At 43.3% G+C, this 26146-nt stretch overlaps 1 protein-coding gene across 1 annotated transcript; it reads right to left on the bottom strand.

Moving 5' to 3' along the window:
• Positions 1–8646: 8646 nt before the first annotated feature.
• On the bottom strand, positions 8647–17409 carry LOC138084764 (pregnancy-associated glycoprotein 1-like). The gene is made up of 9 exons (XM_068979145.1): positions 17324–17409; positions 16096–16246; positions 15020–15137; positions 14803–14921; positions 13423–13616; positions 12401–12517; positions 10690–10831; positions 10504–10602; positions 8647–8799 (listed from the first exon to the last, which is right to left on the bottom strand). The coding sequence occupies exons 1-9, from the start codon at positions 17374–17376 to the stop codon at positions 8647–8649; spliced, it is 1146 nt and encodes a 381-aa protein (XP_068835246.1). The 5' UTR covers positions 17377–17409.
• Positions 17410–26146: the final 8737 nt, after the last annotated feature.

Below are 26146 nucleotides of genomic sequence, written 5' to 3'. Positions count from 1 at the left end.
GACATTGTACAGGAGACAGGAATCAAGACCATCTCCAAGAAAAAGAAATGCAAAAAAGGAAAATGGCTGTCTGAGGAGGCCTTACAAATAGCTGTGAAAAGAAGAGAAGTGAAAAGCAAAGGAGAAAAGGAAAGATATACCCATTTGAATACAGAGTTCCAAAAAATAGCAAGGAGAGATAAGAAAGCCTCCCTCAGCGATCAAAGCAAAGAAATAGAGGAAAACAATAGAATGGGAAAGACTAGAGATCTCTTCAAGAAAACTGGAGATACCAAGGAACATTTCATACAGAGATGAGCTCAATAAAAGACAGAAATAGTATGGACCTAACAGAAGCAGAAGATATTCAGAAGAGGTGGCAAGAATACACAGATTTGTACAAAAATGATCTTCAAGACCCAGATAATGATGATAGTATGATTACTTCCCCAGGGCCAGACATTCTGGAGCAAAGTCAAGTGGGCATTAAGAAGCATCACTATGAAGAAAACTAGTGGATGTGATGGACATCCACTTGAGCTAATTCAAAACCTAAAAGATGATACTGTGAAAGTGCTGCACTCAATATGTCAGCAAATTTGGAAAACTCCGCAGTGGCCAAGGACTGGAAAAGGTCAGTTTTCATTCTGATCCCAAAGAAAGACAGTGCCAAATAATGCTCAATCTACCACACAATTGCACTCATCTCATGGGATAGTATAGTAATGCTCAAAATTCTCCAAGTCAGGCTTCAGCAATACGAGAACCATGAAATTCCAGATGCTCAGGCTGGTTTTAGAAGAGGCAGAGAAACCAGAGATCAAATTGCCAACATCCATTGGAATATTGAAAAACCAAGAGCATTCCAGAAAAACATCTATTTCTGCTTTATTGACTATGCCAAAGCCTTTGACTGTGTGGATCACCACAATGTGTCGAAAATTCTGAAAGAGATGAGAACGCCAGATCACCTTATCTGCCTCTTGAAATCTGTATGCTGATCAGGAACCAGCAGTTATAATTGGATATGGAACAACAGACTGGTTCTCAGTCAGGAGAGGAGTACGTCAAGGCTGTGTATTTTCACGCTGCTTATTTAACTCATAATCAGAGTACATCATGAGAAACCCAGGCTGGATGAAGCACAAGCTGGACGCAAGATTGCCAGGAGAAGTATCAATCAGTTCAGTTCAGTTCAGTTCAGTCACTCAGTCGTGTCCGACTCTTTGCAACCCCATGATTTACAGCATGCCAGGCCTCCCTGTCCATCACCAACTCCTGGAGTTCACTCAAACCCGTGTCCATAGAGTCTGTGATGCCATCCAGACATCTCATCCTCTGTCATCCCCTTCTCCTCCTGTCCCCAATCCCTCCGAGCAACAGAATCTTTTCCAATGAGTCAAATCTTCGCATCAGGTGGCCAAAGTACTCGAGTTTCAGCTTTAGCATCATTCCTTCCAAAGAACATCCAGAACTGATCTCCTTTACAATGGACTGGTTGGATCTCCTTGCAGTCAAAGGGACTCTCAAGAGTCTTCTCCAACACCACAGTTCAAAAGCATCAATTCTTCGGCACTCAGCTTTCTTCACAGTCCAACGCTCACATCCATACATGACTACTGGAAAAACCATAGCCTTAACTAGATGGACCTTTGTTGCAAAGTAATGTCTCTGCTTTTTAATATGCTACCTAGGTTGGTCATAACTTTTCTTCCAAGGAATAAACGTCTTTTAATCTCATGGCTGCAGTCACCATCTGCAGTGATTTTGGAGCCCCCAAAGTAAAGTCTGACACTGTTTCCACTGTTTTCCCATCTATTTCCCATGAAGTTATGGGATCAGATGCCTTGATCTTAGTTTTCTGAATGTTGAGCTTTAAGCCAACTTTTTCACTCTCCTCTTTCACTTTCATCAAGAGGCTTTTTAGTTCCTTTTCACTTTCTACCATAAGGGTCATGTCATCTGCATATCTGAGGTTATTAATATTTCTCCTGGCAATCTGGATTCCAGCTTGTGTTTCTTCCAGTCCAGCATTTCTCATGATGTACTCTGCATATAAGTTAAATAAGCAGGGTGACAATATACAGCCTTGGTGTACTCCTTTTCCTGTTTGGAACCAGTCTGTTGTTCCATGTCCAGTTCTAACTGTTGCTTCCTGACCTGCATATAGGTTTCTCTAGAGGCATGTCAGGTGGTTTGATATTCCCATTTCTTTCAAAAATTTCCACAGTTTATTGTAATCCACACTGTTAAAGGCTTGGCATAGTCAATAAAGCAGAAATAGATGTTTTTCTGGAACTCTCTTGCTTTTCCCATGATCCAACATATGTTGGCAATTTGATCTCTGGTTCCTCTGCCTTTTTTAAAACCAGCTTGAACATCAGGGAGTTCATGGTTCACGCATTGCCGAAGCCTGGCTTGGGGAATTTTGAGCATTACTTTACTAGCATGTGAGATGAATGCAATTGTGTGGTAGTTTGAGTAACGAAAACTGACCTTTTCCAGTCCTGTGGCCACTGCTGAGTTTTCCAAATTTGCTGGCATATTGAGTGCAGCACTTTCACAGTATCATCTTTCAGGATTTGAAATAGCTCAACTGGAATTCCATCACCTCCACTAACTTTGTTCATAGTGATGCTTTCTAAGGCCCACTTGACTTCACATTCCAGAATGTCTGGCTCAGGTTAGTGATCACACCATCATGATTATCTGGGTCGTGAAGATCTTTTTTGTACACTTCTTCTGTATATTCTTGCCACCTCTTCTTAATATCTTCTGCTTCTGTTAGGTCCATACCATTTTTGTCCTTTATAGAGCCCACCTTTGCATGAAATTTTGCCTTCGTATCTCTAATTTTCTTTAAGGGATCTCTAGTCTTTCCTATTCTGTTGTTTTCATCTATTTCTTTTCATTTATCGCTTAGGAAGGCTTTCTTATCTCTTCTTGCTATTCTTTGGAACTCTGCATTCAGATGCTTATATCTTTCCTTTTCTCCTTTGCTTTTTGCTTCCCTTTTCACAGCTATTTGTAAGCCCTCACCAGACAGTCATTTTGCTTTTTTACATTTCTTTTCCATGGGGATGGTCTTGATCCCTGTCTCCTGTACAATGCCATGAATCTCCGTCCATAGTTCACCAGGCACTCTATCTATCTCAGATCTAGTCCCTTAAATCTATTTCTCACTTCCACTGTATAATCATAAGGGATTTGATTTAGGTCATACATGAATGGTCTAGTGGTTTTCCCTACTTTCTTCAATTTAAGTCTGAATTTGGCAATAAGGAGTTCATGATCTGGTTTTAGAAAAGGCAGAGGAACCAGAGATCAAATTGCCAACATCCGCTGGATCATGGAAAAAGCAAGAGAGTTCCAGAAAAACATCTATTTCTGCTTTATTGACTATGCCAAAGCCTTTGACTGTGTGGATCACAAGAAACTGTGGAAAATTCTGAAAGAGATGGGAATACCAGACTACTTGACATGCCTCTTGAGAAATCTCTATGCAGGTCAGGAAGCACAGTTAGAACTGGACATGGAACAACAGACTGGTTCCAAATAGGAAAAGGAGTACGTCAAGGCTGTATATTGTCACCCTGCTTATTTAACTTATATGCAGAGTACATCATGAGAAATGCTGGACTGGAAGAAACACAAGCTGGAATCCAGATTGCCGGGGGAAATATCAATAACCTCAGATATGCAGATAACACCACCCTTATGGCAGAAAGTGAAGAGGAGCTAAAAAGCCTCTTGATGAAAGTGAAAGAGGAGAGTGAAAAAGTTGGCTTAAAGCTCAACATTCAGAAAACGAAGATCATGGCATCTGGTCCCATCACTTCATGGGAAATAGAGGGGGAAACAGTAGAAACAGTGTCAGACTTTATTCTTTTGGGCTCCAAAATCACTGCTGGAGAAGGAAATGGCAATCCACTCCAGTACTGTTGCCTGGAAAATCCCATGGACAGAGTAGCCTGGTACGCTACAGTCTATGGCATCTCAAAGAATCGGAGACGACTGAGCGACTCACTTCTCACTTCTTCTTCTCCAAAATCACTGCAGATGGTGACTGCAGCCATGAAATTAAAAGACGCTTACTCCTTGGAAGAAAAATTATGACCAATTTAGATAGTATATTCAAAAGCGGAGACATTACTTTGCCGACTAAGGTCTGCCTAGTCAAGGCTATGGTTTTTCCTGTGGTCATGTATGAATGTGAGAGTTGGACTGTGAAGAAGGCTGAGCACCGAAGAATTGATGTGTTTGAACTGTGGTGTTGGAGAAGACTCTTGAGGGTCCCTTGGACTGCAGGGAGATCCAACCAGTCCATTCTGAAGGAGATCAGCCCTGGGATTTCTTTGGAAGGAATGATGCTAATGCTGAAACTCCAGTACTTTGGCCACCTCATGCGAAGAGTTGGCTCATTGGAAAAGACTCTGATGCTGGGAGAGATTGGGGGCAGGAGGAGAAGGGGACGACAGAGGATGAGATGGCTGGAAGGCATCACGGACTCAATGGACGTGAGTCTGAGTGAACTCCAGGAGATGGTGATGGACAGGGAGGCCTGGTGTGCTGCGATTCATGGGGTCACAAAGAGTTGGACACGACTGAGCGACTGAACTGAACTGAAGTGATGTGAGCCACAGTCAGCTCCCGGTCTTGTTTTTTCACTTGTATAGAGCTTCTCCATCTTTGGCTGTAAAAAATATATTCAATCTGATTTCGGTGTTGACCATCTGGTGATGTCCATGTGTAAAGTCTCCTCTTCTGTTGTTGGAAGAGGATGTTTGCTATGACCAGTGCGTTCTCTTGGCAAAACCTCAGATAATCAGATGATCCAACCTTATGGCTGAAAGTGAAGAAGAACTACAGAGCTTGTTGATGAAAATGAAAGAGGAGAGTGAAAAAGTTGGCTTAAAGCTCAACATTCAGAAAACTAAGATCATGGCATCTGGTCCCGTCATTTCATGGCAAATACATGCAGAAACAATGGAAACAGTGAGAGACTATATCTTGTTGTTGTTCAGTCACTCACTCATGTCCAACTCTTTGTGACCCCATGGACTGCTTCTTGCCAGGCTTCCCTGTCCTTCACCAACTCCCAGAGCTTGCTCAGACTCAGGTCCATTGAGTCAGTGATGCCATCCAACCATCTCATCCTCTGCCGTCCCCTTCTCCTCCCGCCTTCAATCTTTCGCAGCATCAGGGTCTTTTCCAATGAATTGGCTTTTCACATCAGGTGGCCAAAGTACTGGAGCTTCAACTTCAGCATCAGTCCTTCCAATGAATATTCAGGACTTATGTCCTTTAGGATGGACTGGTTTGACCTTCTTGCTGCCCAAGGGACTTTCTAGAGTCTTCTCCAACATCACATTTTGAAAGCATCAATTCTTCAGTGCTCAGCTTTCTTTATGGTCCAACTCTCACGTCCATACCTGACCACTGGAAAAACCGTAGCCTGGACTACATGGACCTTTGTTGGCAAAGTAATGTCTCTGCTTTTTAATATGCTGTCTAGTTTGCTCATATCTTTTCTTCCGAGGAGTAAGCGTCTTTTTATATCATGGCTGCAGTCACCATCTGCAGTGATTTTGGAGTCCCCCAAAATAGTCTGCCTCTGTTTCCACTGTTTCCCCATCTATTTGCCATGAAGTGATAGGACTGGATGCCATGATCTTTTTTTTTTCTTCTGAATGTTGAACTTTAAGCCAATTGTTATACTCTCCTGTTTCACTTTCATCAAGAGGCTCTTTAGTTCTTCACTTTCTGCCATAAGGGTGGTATTATTTGAGATTATTGATATTTCTCCTGGCAATCTGGATTCCAGCTTGTGTTTCTTCCAGTCCAGCATTTCTCATGATGTGCTCTGCATGTAAGTTAAATAAGCATGGTGACAATATACAGCCTTGATGTACTCCTTTTCCTGTTTGGAACCAGTCTGTTGTTCCATGTCCAGTTCTAACTGTTGCTTCCTGACCTGCATATAGGTTTCTCAAGAGGCAGGTCAGGTGGTCTGGTATTCCCATCTCTTTCAGAATTTTCCACATTTATTGTGATCTACAGTCAAAGGCTTTGGCATAGTCAATAAAGCAGAAATAGATGTTTTTCTGGAACTCTCTTGCTTTTTTGATAATCCAGCAGATGTTGGCAACTTGATCTCTGGTTCCTCTGCCTTTTCTAAAACCAGCTTGAACATCTGGAAGTTCATGGTTCATGCATTGCTGAAGCCTGTCTTGGAGAATTTTGAGCATTACTGTCCTAGTGTGTGAGATGGCTGCAATTGTGTGGTAGTTTGAGCATTCTTTGGCATTGTCTTTCTTAGGGATTGGAATGAAAATTATATCTTGGGGAGCTCCAAAATCAGTGCAGATGATGTCTGTAGCCATGAAATTAAAAGAGCTTACTCCTTGGAAAAAAAGTTATGACCAACCTAGACTGCATATTAAAAAGCAGAGACATTGCTTTACCAACAAAGATCTGTCTAGTCAAAGCTATGGTTTTTACAGTAATCATGTATAGGTGTTAGATTTGGACTATAAAGTATGCTGAGCACCAAGGAATTGATGCTTTTGAACTGTGGTATTGGAGAAGATTCTTGAGAGTCCCTTGGACTGCAAGGAGATCCAAGCAGTCAATCCTGAAGGAAATCAGTCATGAATATTCATTGGAAAGACTGATGTTGAAGCTGAAACTCCAATACTTTGGCTGCCTGATTTGAAGAACTGATTCATTTGAAAAGACTCTGATGCTGGGAAAGATTGAAGGTGAGAGGAGAAGGGGGAAACAGAAGATGAGATGGTTCGATGGCATCAGCAGCTCAATGGACTTGAGTTTGAGTAAACTTCAGGAGTGGTGATGGACAGGGAGGCCTGGTGTGCTTCTCTCCATGGTGTGGCAAAGTGTCAGACAAGACTGAGAGACTGAACTTAACTGAACTGGACATGGCCCCACCCATCAGAGCAAGACCCAGTATCCCCCTCAGTTAGTCTCTCCCTTCAGGACATTTCCATAAGCCTCTTATTCTCCATTAGAGGAAAGAGAGAATGAAAACCACAGTCACAGAAAACTAACCAATCTGATCACATGGATCACAGCCTTGTCAAACTCAATGAAACTATGAGCCATGCCATGTAGGGCCACTCAAGGCAGATATATCATGGTGGAGAGTTCTAAAAAACATGGTCCACTGGAGAAGGGAATGGCAAACCGCTTCAATATTCTTGCCTTGAGAACCCATGAACAGTATGACAAGGCAAAAAGATAGGACACTGAAAGATGAGCTTCCCAGGTTGGTAGGTGCCCAATATGATACTGGAAATCAGTTGAGAAATAACTCCAGAAAGAATGAAGAGACAGAGTCAAAGCAAAAACAGCACCCAGTTGTGGATGTGACTGGTGATAGAAGCAATGTCCAATTCTGTAAATAGCAGTATTGCATAGGAATCTGGAATGTTAGGTCCATGAATCAAGGCAAATTGGAAGTGGTCAAACAGGAGATGGCAAGAGTGAACGTGGACATTTTAGGAATCAGCAAACTAAAATGGACTGGAATGGGGGATATTAACTCAGATGACCATTATACTGTGGGCAAGAATCCCTTAGAAGAATTGGAGTATTATAGTTTCTGGTCTTACATTTAGATCTTTAATCCATTTTGAGTTTATTTTTGTGTGCGGTGTTAGAAAGTGATCTAGTTTCATTCTTTTACAAGTGGTTGACCAGTTTTCCCAGCACCACTTGTTAAAGAGATTGTCTTTACTCCATTGTATATTCTTGCCTCCTTTGTCAAAGATAAGGTGTCCATATGTGTGTGGATTTATCTCTGGGCTTTCTATTTTGTTCCATTGATCTATATGTCTGTCTTTGTGCCAGTTCCATACTGTTTTGATGACTGTGGCTTTGTAGTAGAGCCTGAAGTCAGGCAAGTTGATTCCTCCAGTTCCAAGGATACAGCATGCTTGGGGTTGGTGCATGGGGATGACCCACTGAGATGTTATGGGGAGGGAGGTGGGAGGGGGGTTCATGTTTGGGAACACATGTAAGAATTAAAGATTTTAAAATTAAAAAAAAAAAAAGAATTGGAGTAGCCATCATAATCAACAAATTGGCCTTGGAGTACAAAATGAAGCAGGTCAAAGGGTAATCAGAGTTTTGCCAAGAGAATGCACTGGTCATAGCAAACACCGTCTTCCAACAACAAAAGAGAAGACTCTACACATGGACATCACCAGATGGTCAATACTGAAATAAGATTGATTATATTTTTTGCAGTCAAGGGGAAAGAGTGAGGATGAGAAAGAGAACTGATGACTTCTGATTTCTTGGGTCCAGGCACTGAGATCTTTGGATCTGCTCTGGTTCCTATGTCCCGGATCCCCAGAATCCTTCCAAATAGTCTCCCCTTTCTTTGAAGCCAGTTGGAGTTGGGCTCCTCTCACTTGTATTTCAGAATTGGTTCCATATCCTTCCCGAACATTATGCACCTCCCAGATCCAAACAAAGGCACCCATTTTTTTCAGGACCATTAAGAGTGAAACATTTTATTCTTTACTGAGAATAGGGTTTGCAGAGCACCAAATGCAGTTCACCAGCATCCTGGGCAGGAGTGACCTAAGTGTGAGCCAGTGTGTGTTAGGAGTGGCCTGGTTGATTTCTGAACCAGTCCAAGATTTATACTGCCTGTGCCAGGCTGATCTTGTCATTTCCTCGATCAAAAACTGAGAAATACAGCCTCAGGAAGACTTCACCAAGCACCCAGGTCTCTGAGATGTTATCTTGCTCTGTGCCTCCTCTAAAGGTGGTAAAGCAGTGGCCTTGAGAATCCTGGGGGAGTCAGAGACACACACCAGTCAGCCTGAGCCCTTTCCTACAAATCCTTCAATATCCAGACTCAGCACAGTTCTTGGTTTTATTTCACTTTTTTGCTTACTATCAGGTGATTCTCTTGGCATCTGGGGATGTGAGGGTTCATCCCACATGAGAAAGGGCCAAGGTATGTGGCTGCCATATGGCAGGGTGTAGAGGATGGGAAGATAGAAAATTTGGGATTATCAGAAACAAAGCAACATACAAAGAAATGATAAACAACAAAGTCCTACTGTAGAGCACAAGAAACTATATTCAATAAACAGTAGTGAAAAAGAATAAAAAAGAATATATATTTCTGTATGTGTACAACTGAGTCAGTTTGCTGTGCAGCGGAACTTAAGGCAACACTGAAGATCAGCCATCAGTCCAGCTCAGTTCAGTCACTCAGTCGTGTCCCACTGTTTGCGACCCCAAGAACCGCCATACTTCAATACAATTTTTTCGAAAACAAGAGCATCCCATAGTTCTCCTCACACTCCCTGTTCCTTTCCTTCTGACTCCTGCTCTTCGTTTTCTCTGCAGAGAATGCTGGTTCTTCTCCTGCATCCCCAGAACCTGTTCTTTATTAAAAAATAACTTTTGCTTTCATATTCAAGTATAGGTAATTAACAATATCCTGAGTTTCAGGTGGACAGTAAAGTGACTCAGTCATACATATACATGTATCCTTGTCCCAAAGATTCCCCTTCCATCCAGGCTGCCACATAACATTGAGCAGAATTCCCTGTGCTGTATTCAGCAGCTCACTGTTTGTTAGCCATTTAAAATACATTCATAGAGGTGCTTACAATTCATTCTTTAAGACTTAGCTCAGGCCCTCTGGGAAGCTTGCTTGGATCCACATTCACCCTCTTTGGCCACTCCAGGAATGGTTGGGTGACTTACTCTGGTGCTCCACCCCCACCTATCAGTCTGAAGCCCTCATCACTCTAATAAGGGCCCAGTGCCCCTTAGCAAAGCAGCTTGGGGTGCCATTTGCATGAAATCCAGTGTAGGTTTGCCTAGAACCAAGTGGGCTTCCTTGTAGCTAGCTCCATGAGGTGGGGGGTTAGAATTACTGAAATTCCGGATCTGCCTCAAAGCCTTCTGTGAGCCCTTCAGAGCTTGCTCTGAACTCCCTTGGGAGCTGTCATGAAGCCTGTCACAGGGTCCCCTTATGTGCTCTAGCATTCAAACTCTCCACCAAGGGGTCAGGTACCCACGTCATTTATCATTCAAACAAGGAGAACACGGAGACGGAAGGGAGACTGTTAATCCCTAGGGTGGAGCGGCACACTGGGACTGTCCCCAGCCATCCCCATGCCACATGGCCTATTTTCAGGGACTGCTAGAGCTGACTTTCCATGTTCATGCATCTGAGAGCTCTGAATTGAAGCTCTTTGAGGACTGAGGACCTTAGTGTTCCCATCTACTTGTGACTCCCACCATGATAGCATCGGGTGATGTCTCCACATTTATTTCAGGAAGATCGATGTCTCAGACGGCCCTTTACTCTCAAGTGGTTTATTTAGTGGGAGGCTCTGGCCCAGCCACAGGGCTCAGCACCACCTGCAATGGTGAGACTAGACCTGCAGATGGCGCCCTCCTCCCAGCAGCAGCCCCAAAACAGGTTCCTGCAAGTTTCAGTTTGAGAATCAACCCTCAGGACTGTCCCCTCACCTTGAAGATGTAGGCTCGAGCTGGTACTGGGTAGTTGATGCCATTGATGGTGAAGATAAGAGAGGGCAGGATATTGATGGCAAAACATGAAATATAGTGCTGTTAGAGAGAGAGGGAAAGAGGTTGGCTCCGGAGATCCTTGTTGTGCATGGAGACTGGGAGTGACCCTTTGGCATGACCCTTCACCTTGAAACCATGGGGTGTGGCACGGATCAGCCTCTGGATGTTATTAACCAGACTTGTTGGACCTTGTATCAGTGATGTCCCGGTGTCCAAAACAGCATGGCATCCTCCAGAACAAGCAATAACGTTTCGTTTCATGGAGATGCTGCCAGACAGTGGGACAAAGTGGACATGAAGGTTACTCTGAGTCTCCCCAGAGCTGCCCCCTGCCCGACTGCCTCCTGAATATCCCTTCAGCTCTTTCCCTGACTCTTCCTTTGCTCTAGACATGGCAACTTGACACCCTTAAATGCAGCACTTGAATACACCAGGCTCTTTTGTACCTTGACACAAGGTGGTCTTCCTTCTTAGAAGACCCCCCCTTTCCCTTTCTAGATAACTTCTCATCCTTTAGATTTCTGCTTAATTGTCATGATTTTGGGGAAGTCTTTCCCGTGGTGTATATCAGTCTCTTATCTTGGTCCCTCTCTGTAGACCCTTCCTCATGTCTAGCATGTACCAAAGTGATAATTCACTGTGTGTGTGTCACTTCATGTACATTTGCCTTTTTAGATGTGAGGGCAAGTTTATTCTCATCAGATCCCCAAAGTGCCTGGCACACAGTGGATGCACAATGCTTGTCTGTTGAATGAGTAATGAACACTGTGAAAATGATGAATGAAGAACAATCAGAGAGCTATATCTGATGTCAAACAAAAATGGGTCAAACACACAGTGAAGACGGAAGTTCCCAGGGGCAGCAGATTCTCATAGGAATGGGGAAGACTGGCTGCCCTGGGAGAGGGTGTCTCCCAGTACTGCTCACTCACCCAGCTCAGACACTGAGGCCTTGGCCAGGCGATACCTGAGTAGCCCATGGAACCTCCAAAGGACAGAGACACTTTTTTCTGAGGGTATTACACAGAATCCCACCAATTATTGCCCCTTGTTCTCAAGACATTTCTGGATCCCTCCTTCCTGATTCACTCAGTTACAGCATCTGCTGCACTGTGTGTCCAGGGTAGGCAATAGGTAGCTATGATCATGTAGGGTGTCTTTTATTATGAGTTGGTTCAGGTGTCAAGACTGTGGCCAACCTCTCTCCACTGCTGGCTAGCTCCTCCTTAAGGAGATCAGTGTTCCCCATTTATTCAGGACTTTCCCTGTTTTTAAACCAACATTTATACCTACTGAGAGCTTCCTCAGTCCTGTGTAAACATGAATAGTTGGTCATCTTATCACAGCTCTGTTCAGGCTGAGAAAACTCTCCCTGCTCCTCTTTTCACCACACTGTAGGGTCCTCGAACAGTGATCCCTACCTCACACTCAGCAGTGCAGTCCTCTCCTAGCTGCACAGGCCTCTCTGGAGCCTGTTAAGGACCCTGGTCAGAGCCCTGGTCAGGAGGCGTGGGGCGATTGTGAACCTATGGGTGGTTTGTGTATCTGTGTGTTTGTATGTGTCACTGTGTGTTTGCTTGTGTGTCTCTGTGTGCCTATGCATGTTTAAGTGTGTCTGTGTGTTTAATTGGTCTGCTTGTGTTTTTATGTGCCTGCTTGTATGTTTGTATGTGCCTGCTTGTGTGTTTGCATGTGTCTGTGTGTCTGTCTGTGTCTTTGTGGGTGGTGTATATGTCTGTTGACTATGTGTCTGTGAGTGCATTTGTGTGTATCTGCTTGTGTCTGTGTACATATGTGGGAGCATTACTTGGGGTGACCCTCAGAAGGAAAGGCTTACCGGTCCATGTTTACACGCCAGTCACCTGCTTGGGTCAATGGTACCCACTTGAGCTCTCCCATGTAGTAGGCTTTGTCCACGCCACCAAACATCACCACACTGTCCTTCCCCCTGCATCTGTAGAGAGAAGAGAGAAGGGGATCCTTGGAGGACAGTAACAACAGCACTGTCAGGGCTGTGCTTATCCACCCAACAAGGCCCTAATAATGTCCCCATTTACAGATACAGAAATCGAGACTAGGAGCGATTGAGAATTGGACTGAGGTCAGTCATGGGCTAATGAGTGGCACAGAGGAGGCTAGAAACTGGGCCACCTGGCCGCTCTCCACCCATTCAGTCTTCTGAAGAGGCCCTGGAACTCTGCGACATGAGTGGTCAAAGATATCCTTGGAGGACAGTGTGCTGAAGGGTTTTGGCTTCCCTCTTGTCTCAGGCCAGAAAAGTCAATGCCTGAGAGTGCTAAAGGTGTGGGTTCAGGCTCACCCAAGGTTGGCTTCCCTGGCCTGTGACCTGTGCTATCCATGAGGCCCCACATCAACAGGGCCCACACCTCTGCTATCGCTGTCTTGAAATTCCCAATTCTTGTTGAAAAGGGGGTCCACACTTCTGTTTGGGTTCCACAATTTGGTTTTACACTGGCTTCTGCAAATTGTGTAGCAGTCCTGGACACTGAGTGAAATGTTAGAGAGGAAGGGAAGATTTCCACTGTCCCTCTCTTTCCGTCCATTTCAAATTCATCTGGAAATCTTGTTGCATTTTCTTCCAACTCATATCCTGACACCTTGCATTTGTCTTCCTCTCCCTTCACCACCTACACCAACCTGCCACTCTTACCCAGGAGCAGGGTTGTGTCCCAATACAATGTTATTTATAAAAGCCTGGGTGAAGCCAGGTGGGGCCCTGGGGCCATAGTTTTCCAGATTATCTCTCAGGATACTTCTGTATCAAGTATTCGATAATTTTCTTGCCACTGAAGCATCTCAAGCTAATTTGGAGAGAGGGCTTGTCCAGCTCAGACTTACTTGCTCAAGTAGAAGGCAAAGACAGGCTCAGAAATGACACCTTGTTTCTTCAGGTTGTCAAAGATGGGGATGGCTCCTATGGCGGACATGCGGGGGTAGTTCAAGCCCAAGATGCCATCAAAGGGTGCACTTTCAAACCCATATTCCTCCAGGCTTAAGCCAAATGGCTGGTCAGTGATAACAAGGTCCCCAATCTGTGGGAGAGAAGAGTATTCCCACTTAGAGATTTGTGAAGTGGGGCTGCGACTGGGCTGGGTGCACTGCCATTAGATCCTCAGGGAAGAACTGAGGCCCAGCTTTCTCTTCGGTGAACATCAGATAGTTAGACTTAGCTGGGAGGGGAATTTGGGTTCCATTTGCGTGGGTAATAGATGTTAAAACATCTACTCTGTGTGAGTCAAATTGGCCTCAAGCCTTCTACACAGGCGGGGCAACAGAGTCAGGTCAGGACTCAGTGGCGCCCCCTTGAGGACAAAATGAGTAGAGAGCAGATAGCTTTCTCTTCGGCATCGCTGTGATCTGATGACAGAAGGAGACTGAATTAATTGTTATGTATTATGGATTCCGCATCTGCCCAGGAAGACAGAAGTCCATTTTTACAATGTTTCTGGCAGGGTTCTTATGAAACTACTACCTGGGAAATACACTTTTGGGGATATGCGTGTGTTTGTGCTACTGTGTATGAGAGAGAGACAGTAAGAGATAGAGGGGAACTACCCAGGTACTTTGAGGGGAGGCAGGCTATAGGTTTTCTTAGACTCTCAAAGGCCCCATACGTTGAGAACACACTTATCAGGCCCCCCTACATCTCTGGCCTCCTGCTTATCCACCCTGGATATCTGAAGTGCTTGTCTGCACCCAGGGTCCCCATTGGTTTTATCCTTTCCCCAAACAACCACCACCAGCTTTGGTTCTGACAAGCCAGCCCAGCTCCACCACTTATCACATGTGTGACCTCAGCAAGCCTTTGCTGTCTGCACCTCAGCTTCCTCATCTGTATCATTAGCTAATCAACACATCTGCTGTGTGGGGTTGTTGCAGGATTAAACCAGTTATTACCTGAAAGTGCCCAGGACAGTCTGAGAATATAAACATCAGTGCTTTTTCCCCCTCTACTTGCGCCCAGCAAAATGAAACTTGTGCTGCTCATGGGCAGAGGAGCTGCAAGTCCACAGCCCAAGGCACTCTCTGAGTTAACTAATCTGGGAGTTTGTATGTCACCAAGGGTGCTGTCTCCCCAGGGAAAGGACACTGTGGGTAGGATGACCAATCCCTAGGGCAGTTAAGGGAGGTCAGGTTCTTCCAGCTGGTCCTGTATCTGTTTTGTAAGCAGCAGTCACTCCATAGTCAGTCCTGACTCAACTTCTGTTTATACATGACCCAAATGATGTCATAAGCAAGTAATCCCTTGATTGTCCCAGATCCATAGATTATGTTGAAGGTCTCTTGGGTAGGCCGGTAGGTGGAAGACTCGTTATACTTGAAGGTATTGTGTTTATCTGCACACACAAGAGATGATTGTCAGGCAGGAGTCAAGGGTGTAGAACAGGGTGGCAGGGCAAGTGAAAGCAGGTAGGTTGGGTGTGTCTGTACTCACAACAGGCTGGACTGGTGCAAAAGATGGAAGACACCCATAAGTCAGATGAGCCTGTGTCAAAGACAACCCGGAATTCCTGAGGGTGTGTTCCAATGGTGATATTACCAACATAGATGAGCTATAGGGTCCAGGAGGAGTGTGTTAGTGTATATTTGGTTCTCCTTGATTCCCACGCCGCTGCCTCCCTCTGGGTGTCACATGTCTCCTGAGATCACTTTCTAACCACTGTGGAGCTCACAGCTTTTGCTCACAGAGGTGCCTGCCTTTGATATTTTTTCCTGTGCTATGCTATATGCAGGTTATTAACTCTACAACCAGGCATTGAAGCAGTACCTCCTGCATTGGAAGCCCAGAGTCATAAGCACTGGGCCTCCAGGGAAGTCCTGGTGCCTTCATTTGAGAAGATCTCTAGTCTCCTCTTTGAACTCAACCTGAGCACCTCCTTCTCCAGGAGGTCCCCTGTGATCAACCCCAGCCATTCCCTCTAAACTCAGACCATGTCCAATCAATACCACACAGGTAACCCTGTCATTTGACGTGTATTTACTATTTGCCTATCTCTCCGGCTGGCATGAGCATTCTTGAAGACAAAATGTGCCCTTTTTTCTAATATAATAACAATAACCATAGTCTTAGATTCTTATTGCCTTACACAGATTAGGGGTTCAGTAACATTTACTGCTGTGGTTCTTGCATCTGTGGGAGTTGAACTCTTCTGCCTGAGGATTCACACTTGCTCTGCAGTTGGCTTTATCTTTTGACCAGAGATGGCTCACTCTTCATCTGTAACTGAGTGGCTCACTTAGTTTAGAAGGAGCAATCTCCCTCAAACTAAAGACACATCTTTGGCACAGAAATGGATTTTTACCTGCCACATGGTCATTGCTGGTCCCAGTCACCACATACGAAGAGTAGAGGATGAGAATGCCTTCTCTTGTGGGTGGGGTCCCTGTTTCTCAGTGTTTCTGCCTCCTGCAGGAGCCCCAGCCCCAATATCCCACCTGCCACCTCCAGAAGAACCCCAATGCTCTACACCCCAGGGCGCATGTGGAGCACCATCCCCCCAACACACTCACATCAAGGAAGTTCCTCATGGGTAGAGAAGTTATATTTGAGTTACCAGTAGAAGTCTGGGACAGTCTATAAGTGTGTTCCTTCAGGAAAATGTTCAGCAAGTTGTTTTCACTGAGAATTTCTCCCATGGTCTTCATTTTTGTTAGAGGTATTCTTTCACCAAAATTGGGGGGAAAAACAAAGAAGCAACAATTAGCTGTCTCTGTTAAGGTATAAATGTCATTGCAATAGCACTGCTTCCAATCATTTTTATGAGTGTCACCTTATTGTCAGAATTTTATGCATGTACCATGACAAAGACATGCGGTTGAATACAGGTTCTCTTCCATAATCTTGGGTAAGCCATTTAACCATGTGGTGTCTCAGTCTCTCCCTCAGTAAAAAGGTGGAAAGTAATAATTCCCACCCTCCAAATATAATATTTGGGGGATAACTGAAGTGATGGATATAAAGTACCTGATAAATAGGAAGTCTCAACAATGACAGCCATTAGCATTGCTGTTGCCATCCCACTCTATCCTTCTCAAGATGCTCAGGGAGGGAGGTAGAAGGGAAATTCTTATCCTCTTTTTACAGGGGAGGAATTTGAAATGCAGGAAGATTGTGAGTTGGCTGTGGTTACACTGCTTGTCAGATGTAAAACAATGTTTAAGCAGCTCTATCCTTCTCTATGTTGAAATAGAAGAGAGGGTTGAAAAAAAGAATCCAGGAGATAGGGAACAAAATAAGGAAATTAAGAGGCTCAAGAAGGAAGGACAAGTCAAAAAAAAAATTAAAAGCAAAGAAAACAACACAGAGAGATTTGCACTCACAGAGGCTTCCAAAGAAATGGAGACATAATGAGAGAGATACAGAGATGCAGTCATAGACATATACACTGAAGCAGAGAGAGAACAGAGAGGACATGTTGAATAAAATGTAGAAAAATGTTATTCCACAGGACCACGTCTATATCTGCACTGGCTGTGCACTGAACAATTCCAAGGAGTTACATTTTCAACAGGTCACAACATAACTGGACCCCAAGAGTTGTGCAACCATGCAAATCTATGCCAAGACCCTGGGACCCACAGTTCCTATAGCAAGGTACTTATCAACAAGTAAGAATTGAACTTTAAGACTGTTAGGGAAATATTCTTTTCCTTTCTAATCCCGATGGGTGGAAGAATAATTAGAAAAAAGAAAAATCCCAGAAAGGAAGATGATGCCACTTACAGTCCCCATACTTACATGACTATGCACTCTGAGAGGGCCACCAGCCCGAGGAGCACAAGCCACTTCATGCTTCTTTCCTGGCTCCAAGTACTCAGGGAAGCTTTAGTCCTTTAGCATGCAGTGGTGACCAGGAGCTTCTAGTTATATGTGCTCTAACCTGCCCTAATTGTTCCCTTTAGGGCACTAATGGATCTGATAAAAATACAAATCTCTTGATAAAATTTTTATTTCCATCATTGTCCTTAGGGAATGGTCTTAGAAAATTCTCAGAATACAGAGAATTCTACTGTGATCTCTTCTTTGTCACTTGCCTGGAAAACCAAACTGATCTGCATGGACATCTCAGAGTATGAGAAACCTGCCAACATGAAGAAAAAACTGCTAAGAACATCATAAAAATGAATACTAGGGGCCATGCTACCATTTATAATCTCATGTGGTCTTTCTAGCCACTTCATGAGGTGTGGTTTGTGGTCCTCAGTTGCAGAGGAGATTGCTAGGAGGATAAGTTGTCAAATGGCAAAGTGAAGACTTCAGGGGCAGCCCAGGGACATACAGCTGGCTTTAGGTAGTGGGTCTAATGGCCGAGATCAGGGTCACCTATGGTGCCAGTCTGCATCAAAGATTTAGGGCAGAAGAGTCGGACACGACTGAGCGACTTTACTTTCACTTTTCACTTTCATGCATTGGAGAAGGAAATGGCAACCCACTCCAGTATTCTTGCCTGGAGAATCCCAGGGACGGGGGAGCCTGGCAGGCTGCCATCTATGGGGTCGCACAGAATCGGACACGACTGAAGTGACTTAGCCACAGTACTTCAATTACATGGTTTCAGTACTGGAAGAAATGTCATATGCATCCACAAGATATTTTATATCATCCAACAAATGTACAAGGAAGAACTGTGTTCTGGGTTCTGAGTTAGAGGCTTCAAAGTCAAAGATGATCAAGACAAAAGAAGTGTTTGTCTTATGCAAACTAGCACTCTAGTTCTCACAAACTCATGGCCCCAGGAGGCAAGAGAAATGATACTAGGATTAGGTGGCCATGTTGGACCCTGGGCAGCACAGGCCTTACCACTAGAGCAGCCTTTTCTCCACTTCAATCATGCTGGAAAGCAGGCCAGTTGGCCATGTTTGCAAACGATGTCAGAAGAGTGGATCTTTATGTATAATCTACTGATTTTAATGTTAGCAACTAATTCCCGCCCCCCCCCCCCCCCCCCCGCTCCCTGGAAGAATACAGTGGGAATGTAACCCCCACAATGGTGTGCTGAGTTCAGCCTTCATTCTATGCAGGTTTTATTATTGGCCTAGAGGTGGGAGTGCAGTTGGGATGGAGAGGGATTTAATTCAAGTTAAGTGATTTAAAAAGAGACTGAATGCATACTAAACATGTTAGTTTTCTTTCTATTTACAAAGAAAGGTCATCGGGGACATATAAATTGACGAATGTAACTGCTGAAGATAAATAGATATATTTCTGATAAAATTTCCCAGTAGGGTCTATACAGTGAAAAACTTTGTCTGCCAAAACAAACATACAAAAAAATATTTTGAAATGTCTTACCAACCAAAGAAGACAAAACTGTTGCAGCCCAGGTAAAGATGATCATGTTTTATGACTCCTTCCAGGACTTCCAGGGCCTATTCTTGCATGATACCTATCCAGGACTGTCCCATAGGTAAAAAAGGAACCTCTCCTAGTCACCAGGTGTGTATAGATGGGACAGTGTGTCTCAACCCTCATTTTTGCACATTGTTTAAATTCAGTTTTGGTGGTTAAATCCCCACAGGGGGAGTATGACATCATCTGACAAATGACACACATATATGCCCTTTGAACTGTGGTGTTGGAGAAGACTCTTGAGAGTCCCTTGGGCTGCATGGAGATCAAGCCAGTCAACCCTAAAGGAAACCAGTCCTGAATATACATTGGAAGGACTGATGCTGAAGCTGAAGCTTCAATACTTTGGCCACCTGTTGGGAAGAACTGACTCATTGGAAAAGACCTTGATACTGGAAAAGATCAAAGGCAGGAGGAGAAGGGGATGACAGGGGATGAGATGGTTGGATGGCATCACCGACCACTGATCAGTGGACATGAGTTTGAGTGAGCTCTGTGAGTTGATGATGGACAGGGAAGCCTGGCATGCTGCAGTCCATGGGGTTGCAAAAGTCAGACACAGCTGAGCAACTGAACTGAACTGAACTTGCCTTTTAACTCAGCAATTATACATCTAGGGATGTATTCAAATAATACACTGGTGAAAATAGAAAAAGCTGTTTGAACAAACCATCTACTGCATATTGTTCTTAAAAGTAAAATATCAGCAAGTTACCAGAAGTGACCATCTGCAGGGACATGTGGAATAAGGAACAGGGCATCCCAACAACTGGGTATAATGTGGATGGAGGGAGGAGTGGGTTGGGTGACTTCTTCGGAGTGCACTGTTTATTTAGTTTTTAAAAGAAGAAAGTTCAAAAAGGTTGTTTTAATTTGTTCCTTCCATACACACATATATGTCTATTGTCATTTAGAATGAGTAGGAAAATTAGCAAAAAACTACTAAAATGTAATTTATGGGTGAAGGACAGGGAAGTGAGTTTTTTGTTTGTTTGTTTTATACTTTGGTATCCAATGATGCAAATGTGTTACCAAATCAAGAAATAGATAATCACATCCATCAAATTGAGGACAAAGCCTAATAAGTATAATGGTATCAGGTTGGTGACTAGCTGCATACAACAAAACATTACTTAAATGGCTTTAAAACTCAGAATTATGACTCTATATTCAGAGTGGAATATCTTCTAAGGACAAACAAAAATACTGCCCATTCAAAACAAAACCAAAGAAAACCAAAAGAAAAAAAGGGAAAGGAATCTGAAACTACATTTGACAATATTGTTGCTGATATTGCTTCTATTATTGTGACAGTATCATATGTATGTTACAAGTTAAAGCAAGTCAGTAATTAAAGCTAATGTTCTGAAGTAAGACTTTCAGTAGTTAGAGAAAAGAGGTTCACACATAACATAAAGAAGCTTATGTAAAACCCTGCTGTCTTAAATCTTGAACTGAAATCATAAGTTTGTACCAACTGATTATATTCCTTTTTTTTTAAAGGAATATCTCTACTTCTTGCTCTGACCACTGTAAAGCTTAGAAACAACAACAGCTTGATAACAGTGACTATCCTGAGGTCTAGCATGTAGCCTCTAAATGGATTCCCACCAGACAATCCATAGATTCTTAATGAGATGTGTGATTCAGGACTGGGTAAAGAAATGCACCAAATTATTTTGGGAATCTTGAAGGACCAGAAAGTTGAGGGACTTCAAAGACCAGTGGGGCCTCGACAGAAAGCTTAGGAATTCATTTAGCATAAATTCCAATCGATTGAAATAAATTAAATGTATATATGTCAGAAAATTCAAATGGTAATGTTGTTGTTCAGTTGCCCAGTCATGTCGAGATCTCTCTGACCCCATGAATTGCAGCACGCCAGACTTCCCTGTCCCTCGCCATCTCCTAGAGTGTGCCCAAGTTCATGCCCATTGCATTGGTGATGCCGTCCAGCCCTCTCATCCCCTAACCCCTTCTTCTCCTTCTGCCCTCAATATTTCCTAGCATCAGGGACTATTCCAATGAATCAGTCTCCAACACAGGTGACCAAAATATTGGAGATTCAACTTCAGCATCATTCCTTCCAATGAATATTCAGGGTTGATTTCCCTGAAGATTGACTAGTTTGATCCCCTTGCTGTCCAAGGGACTCTCAGGATTCTTTATCAGCATCACAGTAAAAAGTCATCAGTTCTTTGACACTCTGCTTTCTTTATGGTCCTGCTCTCACAACTGTATGTAGCCAGTGGAAAAACCATAACCTTGACTATATGGACCTTTGTCAGCAGAATGATGTCTCTGCTTTTCAACACACTGTTTATGTTTGTCATAGCTTTCCTGGAAAGAAGCAACCATGTTCTGATTTCATGGTTTAAGTTACTATCCACAGTGCTTTTAAAGGCTAAGATGAAGAAATCTGTCACTGCTTCCACATTTTCCCTTCTATTTGCTGTGAAGTAATCGGGGTAGACCCCATGACCTTAGTTTTTTAATATTTAGTTTTAAGCTGGCCAAAGGTGTCCAGATGTTAATAGACAGCATCTAATTTGTCACTGTGACAGATTGCTAGGGCACCAACTCACCATTCTGAGCACTAAGAAAGGAAAATAATCATCAATATGGAAGCTGTTTTTGTACCTATGAAACATATTTCATGTAACTACAAACAGTAAAAGGAATATTATTTAGATTAAAGAATTTCAGGAATTAAATTCAAAGGAGTAATAGAAACAGGAAAGCACTGTTTTGAAGTGTTCTCATGAAATAATTCTAGGCAAAGGTCTACAATGGATGCTGAAACCGTAAGTGAACTATAGAAGGGGATGTTCATAATGGATTCGTGAGGTTGGCAACATCTTAACCCATTGCATTCCAACATCTACCAAAGTGAGGCAGCAAGAAAATATGAGCCTCTTGAAGTAGTATCATAAGAGATATATATCTGCATATGAAATATTCCAATAAAAATTTTTGAGCTCAAATATAGATTAGGCTGTGAAAGTGCTGCACCCAATATGCCAGCAAATTTGGAAAACTCAGCAGTGGCCACAGGACTGGAAAAGGTCAGTTTTCATCCAATGCCAAAGAAAGCCAATGCCAAAGAATGCTCAAACTACTGCACAATTGCACTCATCTCACACGCTAGTAAAGTAATGCTGAAAATTCTCCAAGCCAGGCTTCAGCAATACCTGAACTGTGAACTTCCAGATGTTCAAGCTGGTTTTAAAAAAGGCAGAGGAACCAGAGATCAAATTGCCAACATCTGCTGGATCATAGAAAAAGCAAGAGAGTTCCAGAAAAATATCTATTTCTGCTTTATTGACTATGCCAAAGCCTTTGTGGATCACAATAAATGTGGAAAATTCTTAAAGAAATGGGAATACCAGACCACCTGACCTGCCTCTTGAGAAACCTATATGCAGGTCAAGAAGCAACAGTTAGAACTGGACATGGAACAACAGACTGGTTTCAAATAGGAAAAGAAGTACGTCAAGGCTGCATATTGTCACTCTGTCATATATGCAGAGTACATCATGAGAAACGCTGCGCTGGAAGAAGCACAAGCTGGAATCAAGATTGTTGGGAGAAATCTCAATAACATCAGATATGCAGATGACAGCATCCTTATGGCAGAAAGTGAAGAGGAACTAAAGAGCCTCTTGATGAAAGTGAAAGAGGAGAGTGAAAAAGTAGGCTTAAAGCTCAACATTCAGAAAACGAAGATCATGGCATCTGGTCCCACTTCATGGGAAATGGATGGGGAAACAGTGGAAACAGTGTCAGACTTTATTTTGGGGGCTCCAAAATCACTGCAGATGGTGACTGCAGCCATGAAATTAAAAGATGCTTACTCCTTGGAAGCAAAGTCATGACCAGCCTAGATAGCATATTGAAAAGCAGAGACATTACTTTGCCAACAAAGGTCCATCTAGTCAAGGCTACGGTTTTTCCTGTTGTCATGTATGAATGTAAGAGTTGGACTACAAAGAAAGCTGAGTGCTAAAGAATTGATGCTTTGAACTGTGGTGTTGGAGAAGACTCTTGAGGGTCCCTTGGACTGCAAGGAGATCCACCCAGTCAATCCTGAAGGAAATCAGTCCTGAATATTCACTGGGAGGCCTGATGCTGAAACTGAAACTCCAATGCATTTGGCCACCTAATGCGAAAAACCAACTCATTGGAAATGACCCTGATGCTGGGAAGGATTGAAGGCAGGAGGAAAAGGGGAAGACAGAGGATGAGATGGTTGGATGGCATCACCGATGCGATGGACAGGAGTTTGAGTGAAGGAGATCAGTCCTGGGTATTCATTGGAAGGAGTGATGCTGAAGCTGAAACTCCAATACTTTGGCTACCTGATGTGAACAGCTGACTCATTAGAAAAGACCCTGATGCTGGGAGGGATTGGGGGTGGGAGAAGGGGATGACAGAGGATGAGATGGCTGGATGGCATCACTGACTCGATGGACAGGAGTTTGAGTGAACTCCGGGAGTTGTTGATCGACAGGGAGGCCTAGCGTGCTGTGATTCATAGGGTTGCAAAGAATTGGACACAGCTGAGTGACTGAACTGAATTGAACTGACTGATAGATCAGACATCCTTGAGTGTGAAGTCAAGAGGGCCTTAGGAAATATCACTATGAACAAAGATAATGGAGGTAATGGAATCCCAGTTGAGTTATTTTAAATCCTAAAAGATGATTCTGTAAAAGTGCTTCACTCAATATGCCAGCAAATTTGGAAAACTCAGCAGTGGCTACAGGACTAGAAAGGTCAGTTTTCATTCCAGTCCCAAAGAAAGGCACTGCAAAGAATCTTCAAACTGTTGCACAAATGCTCATTTCACACGTTAGCAAAGTAATGCTCAAAATTCTCCAAGCTAGGCTTCAACAGCACATGAACTGAGAAATTCCAGATGTTCAAGCTGGCTCTAGAAAAGGCAGACGAACCAGATATCCAATTGCCAACATTTACTGGATCATAAAAAAAGCAAGAGAATTCTGGAAAAATGCCCACTTCTTCTTCACTGACTACACTAAACTTTTGAACATCTGTATCACAACAAACAGGAAAATTCTTAAAGAGAATGGAATAACAGACCTACTTATCTGCCCCTGAAAAACCTGTAGGCAGGTCAAGCAACAGTTACAGTTGGATGTGGAACAATGGATTGATTCCAAATAGGAAAGGAGTACATCAAAGCAGTATATTGTCACCCTGCTTATTTAACTTATATGCAGAATAAAACAGAATATGCTGGGCTGGATGAAGAAAAAGGTGGCATCAAGACTTCAGGGAATAATATCAATAAGCTCAGATATGCAGATGACATCACTCTTATGGCAGAAAGTGAAGAGGAACTAAAGAGCCATTTGATGAAGGTGAAAGCAGAGAGTGAAAACGATGGCTTAAAACTCAGCATTCAAAAAGCTAAGATCATGGCATCTGGTCCCATCAGTTCATGGTTAATAGATGTGGAAAAGATGGAAACAGTGACAGACTTTCTTTTCTTGGGCTCCAAAATCACTGCAGATGGTGACTGCATCCATGCAATTAAAAGACACTTGCTCCTTGGAAGAAAAGTTATGACAAACCTCCTGTGGTCATGTACGGATGTGAGAGTTGGACTGTGAAGAAGGCTGAGTGCCGAAAAATTGATGCTTTTGAACTGTGGTGTTGGAGAAGACTCTTGAGAGTCCCTTGAACTACAAGGGGATCAAACCAGTCAGTCCTATAGGAAGTCAGTCCTGAATATTCATTCATCAGTCCTGAAGGACTGATGCTGAAGCTGAAGCTTCAATACTTTGGCCACCTGATGTGAAGAAATGACTCATCTGAAAAGATTCTGATGCCAGGAAAGATTGAATTTGGGAGGAGAAGGGGACAGCCGAGGATAAGATGGTTGGGTGGCATCACCAACTCAATGGGCATGAGTTTGAGTAAACTCCAGGAGTTGGTGATGGACAGGGAGGCCTGGTGTGCTGCAGTTCATGGGGTAACAAAGAGTTACAAATGACTGAGTGACTGAACTCAACTGAAATGAACTGAATGTGTCCTGCTTGAGGACAGTTTTTCCTTCCTGATTCTGACTAATCTTGCTATCTTGCTGCTGCTGCTGCTGCTGCTAAGTCGCTTCAGTCGTGTCTGACTCTGTGCGACCCCATAGATGGCAGCCCACCAGGCTCCCCCATCCCTGGGATTCTCCAGGCACGAACACTGGAGTGGGTTGCCATTTCCTTCTCCAATGGATGAAAGTGAAAAGTGAAAGTGAAGTCGCTCAGTCGTGTCCGACTCTTAGCGACCCCAAGGACTGCAGCCGACCAGGCTCCTCCGTCCATGGGATTTTCCAGGCAGGAGGGCTGGAGTGGGGTGCCATTGCCTTCTCCGCTTGCTATCTTAGAATGTATATTATGGGAGTGGGTCTGGTAGGATCTTTCTATTGTTAAGTTCTAGTCCTATTATCCTAAAATGTAAATTGTGGGAGTGGGTCTGGTAAAATTTTTACAACCTTGAGACATTCTTTTGATTTATTGTAATCACTAAATTAAAAAAAGTATATAATTCCCTTGCTGAAGACTAGTGAGTGGGGCACTCTCTGTCCCCCTTTTGATGTCTGTGTCAGAAACTCTCCCTGTCTCTCACTTATTTTAAAAAACCCTTACACAAAAGCTCTTGAATGATTAAGCCTGATTCCTGGTCCTAAAGCTAAATCTTCTTCTTCAGAGATCATGAATCTGACATCGTTCACCATAAGCTATCAATATGAGATGTTTATTTTCTTTGGAACAAAATACCGTATTTTGTACATAATAGCATTTTCCCACAAATACTCATTATGTATAGTTTGTGAAATGGTCATCTCTTCCCTAAAATACTTCAGGAAAAATGAATAAAATGTAAAAACAGGAAATTAACTGAGGGTCTGTCTTGATTTAAAAGCAGATTTGCATAGCTGCAATGGATTGAATTGTATCCATGCCCAAAGTCTGATCCTTAAATCTTGATGTGATGGTATTAGGAGGTATTGCCTTTAGGAGGTACTAAGTTGACATGGGGTTTAAATGGTGGGGCCCCCATGATGGGATGAGCCTCTACCTCTTTTTTCTCTTCTCCCTCTTCCTCCTCCCCCTGCCACATCACATGTGACAACATAGTAAGAAGAGAACTGATGCAAATCAAGAATATCTTCACCAGGAACCCAACTGCCCA

Source organism: Capricornis sumatraensis, chromosome 8, assembly GCF_032405125.1.
Source record: "Capricornis sumatraensis isolate serow.1 chromosome 8, serow.2, whole genome shotgun sequence".
Lineage (NCBI taxonomy): Eukaryota > Metazoa > Chordata > Mammalia > Artiodactyla > Bovidae > Capricornis > Capricornis sumatraensis.
The sequence above is the reverse complement of the archived record's forward strand: the minus strand, read 5'-3'. Positions and strand labels throughout refer to the sequence as shown.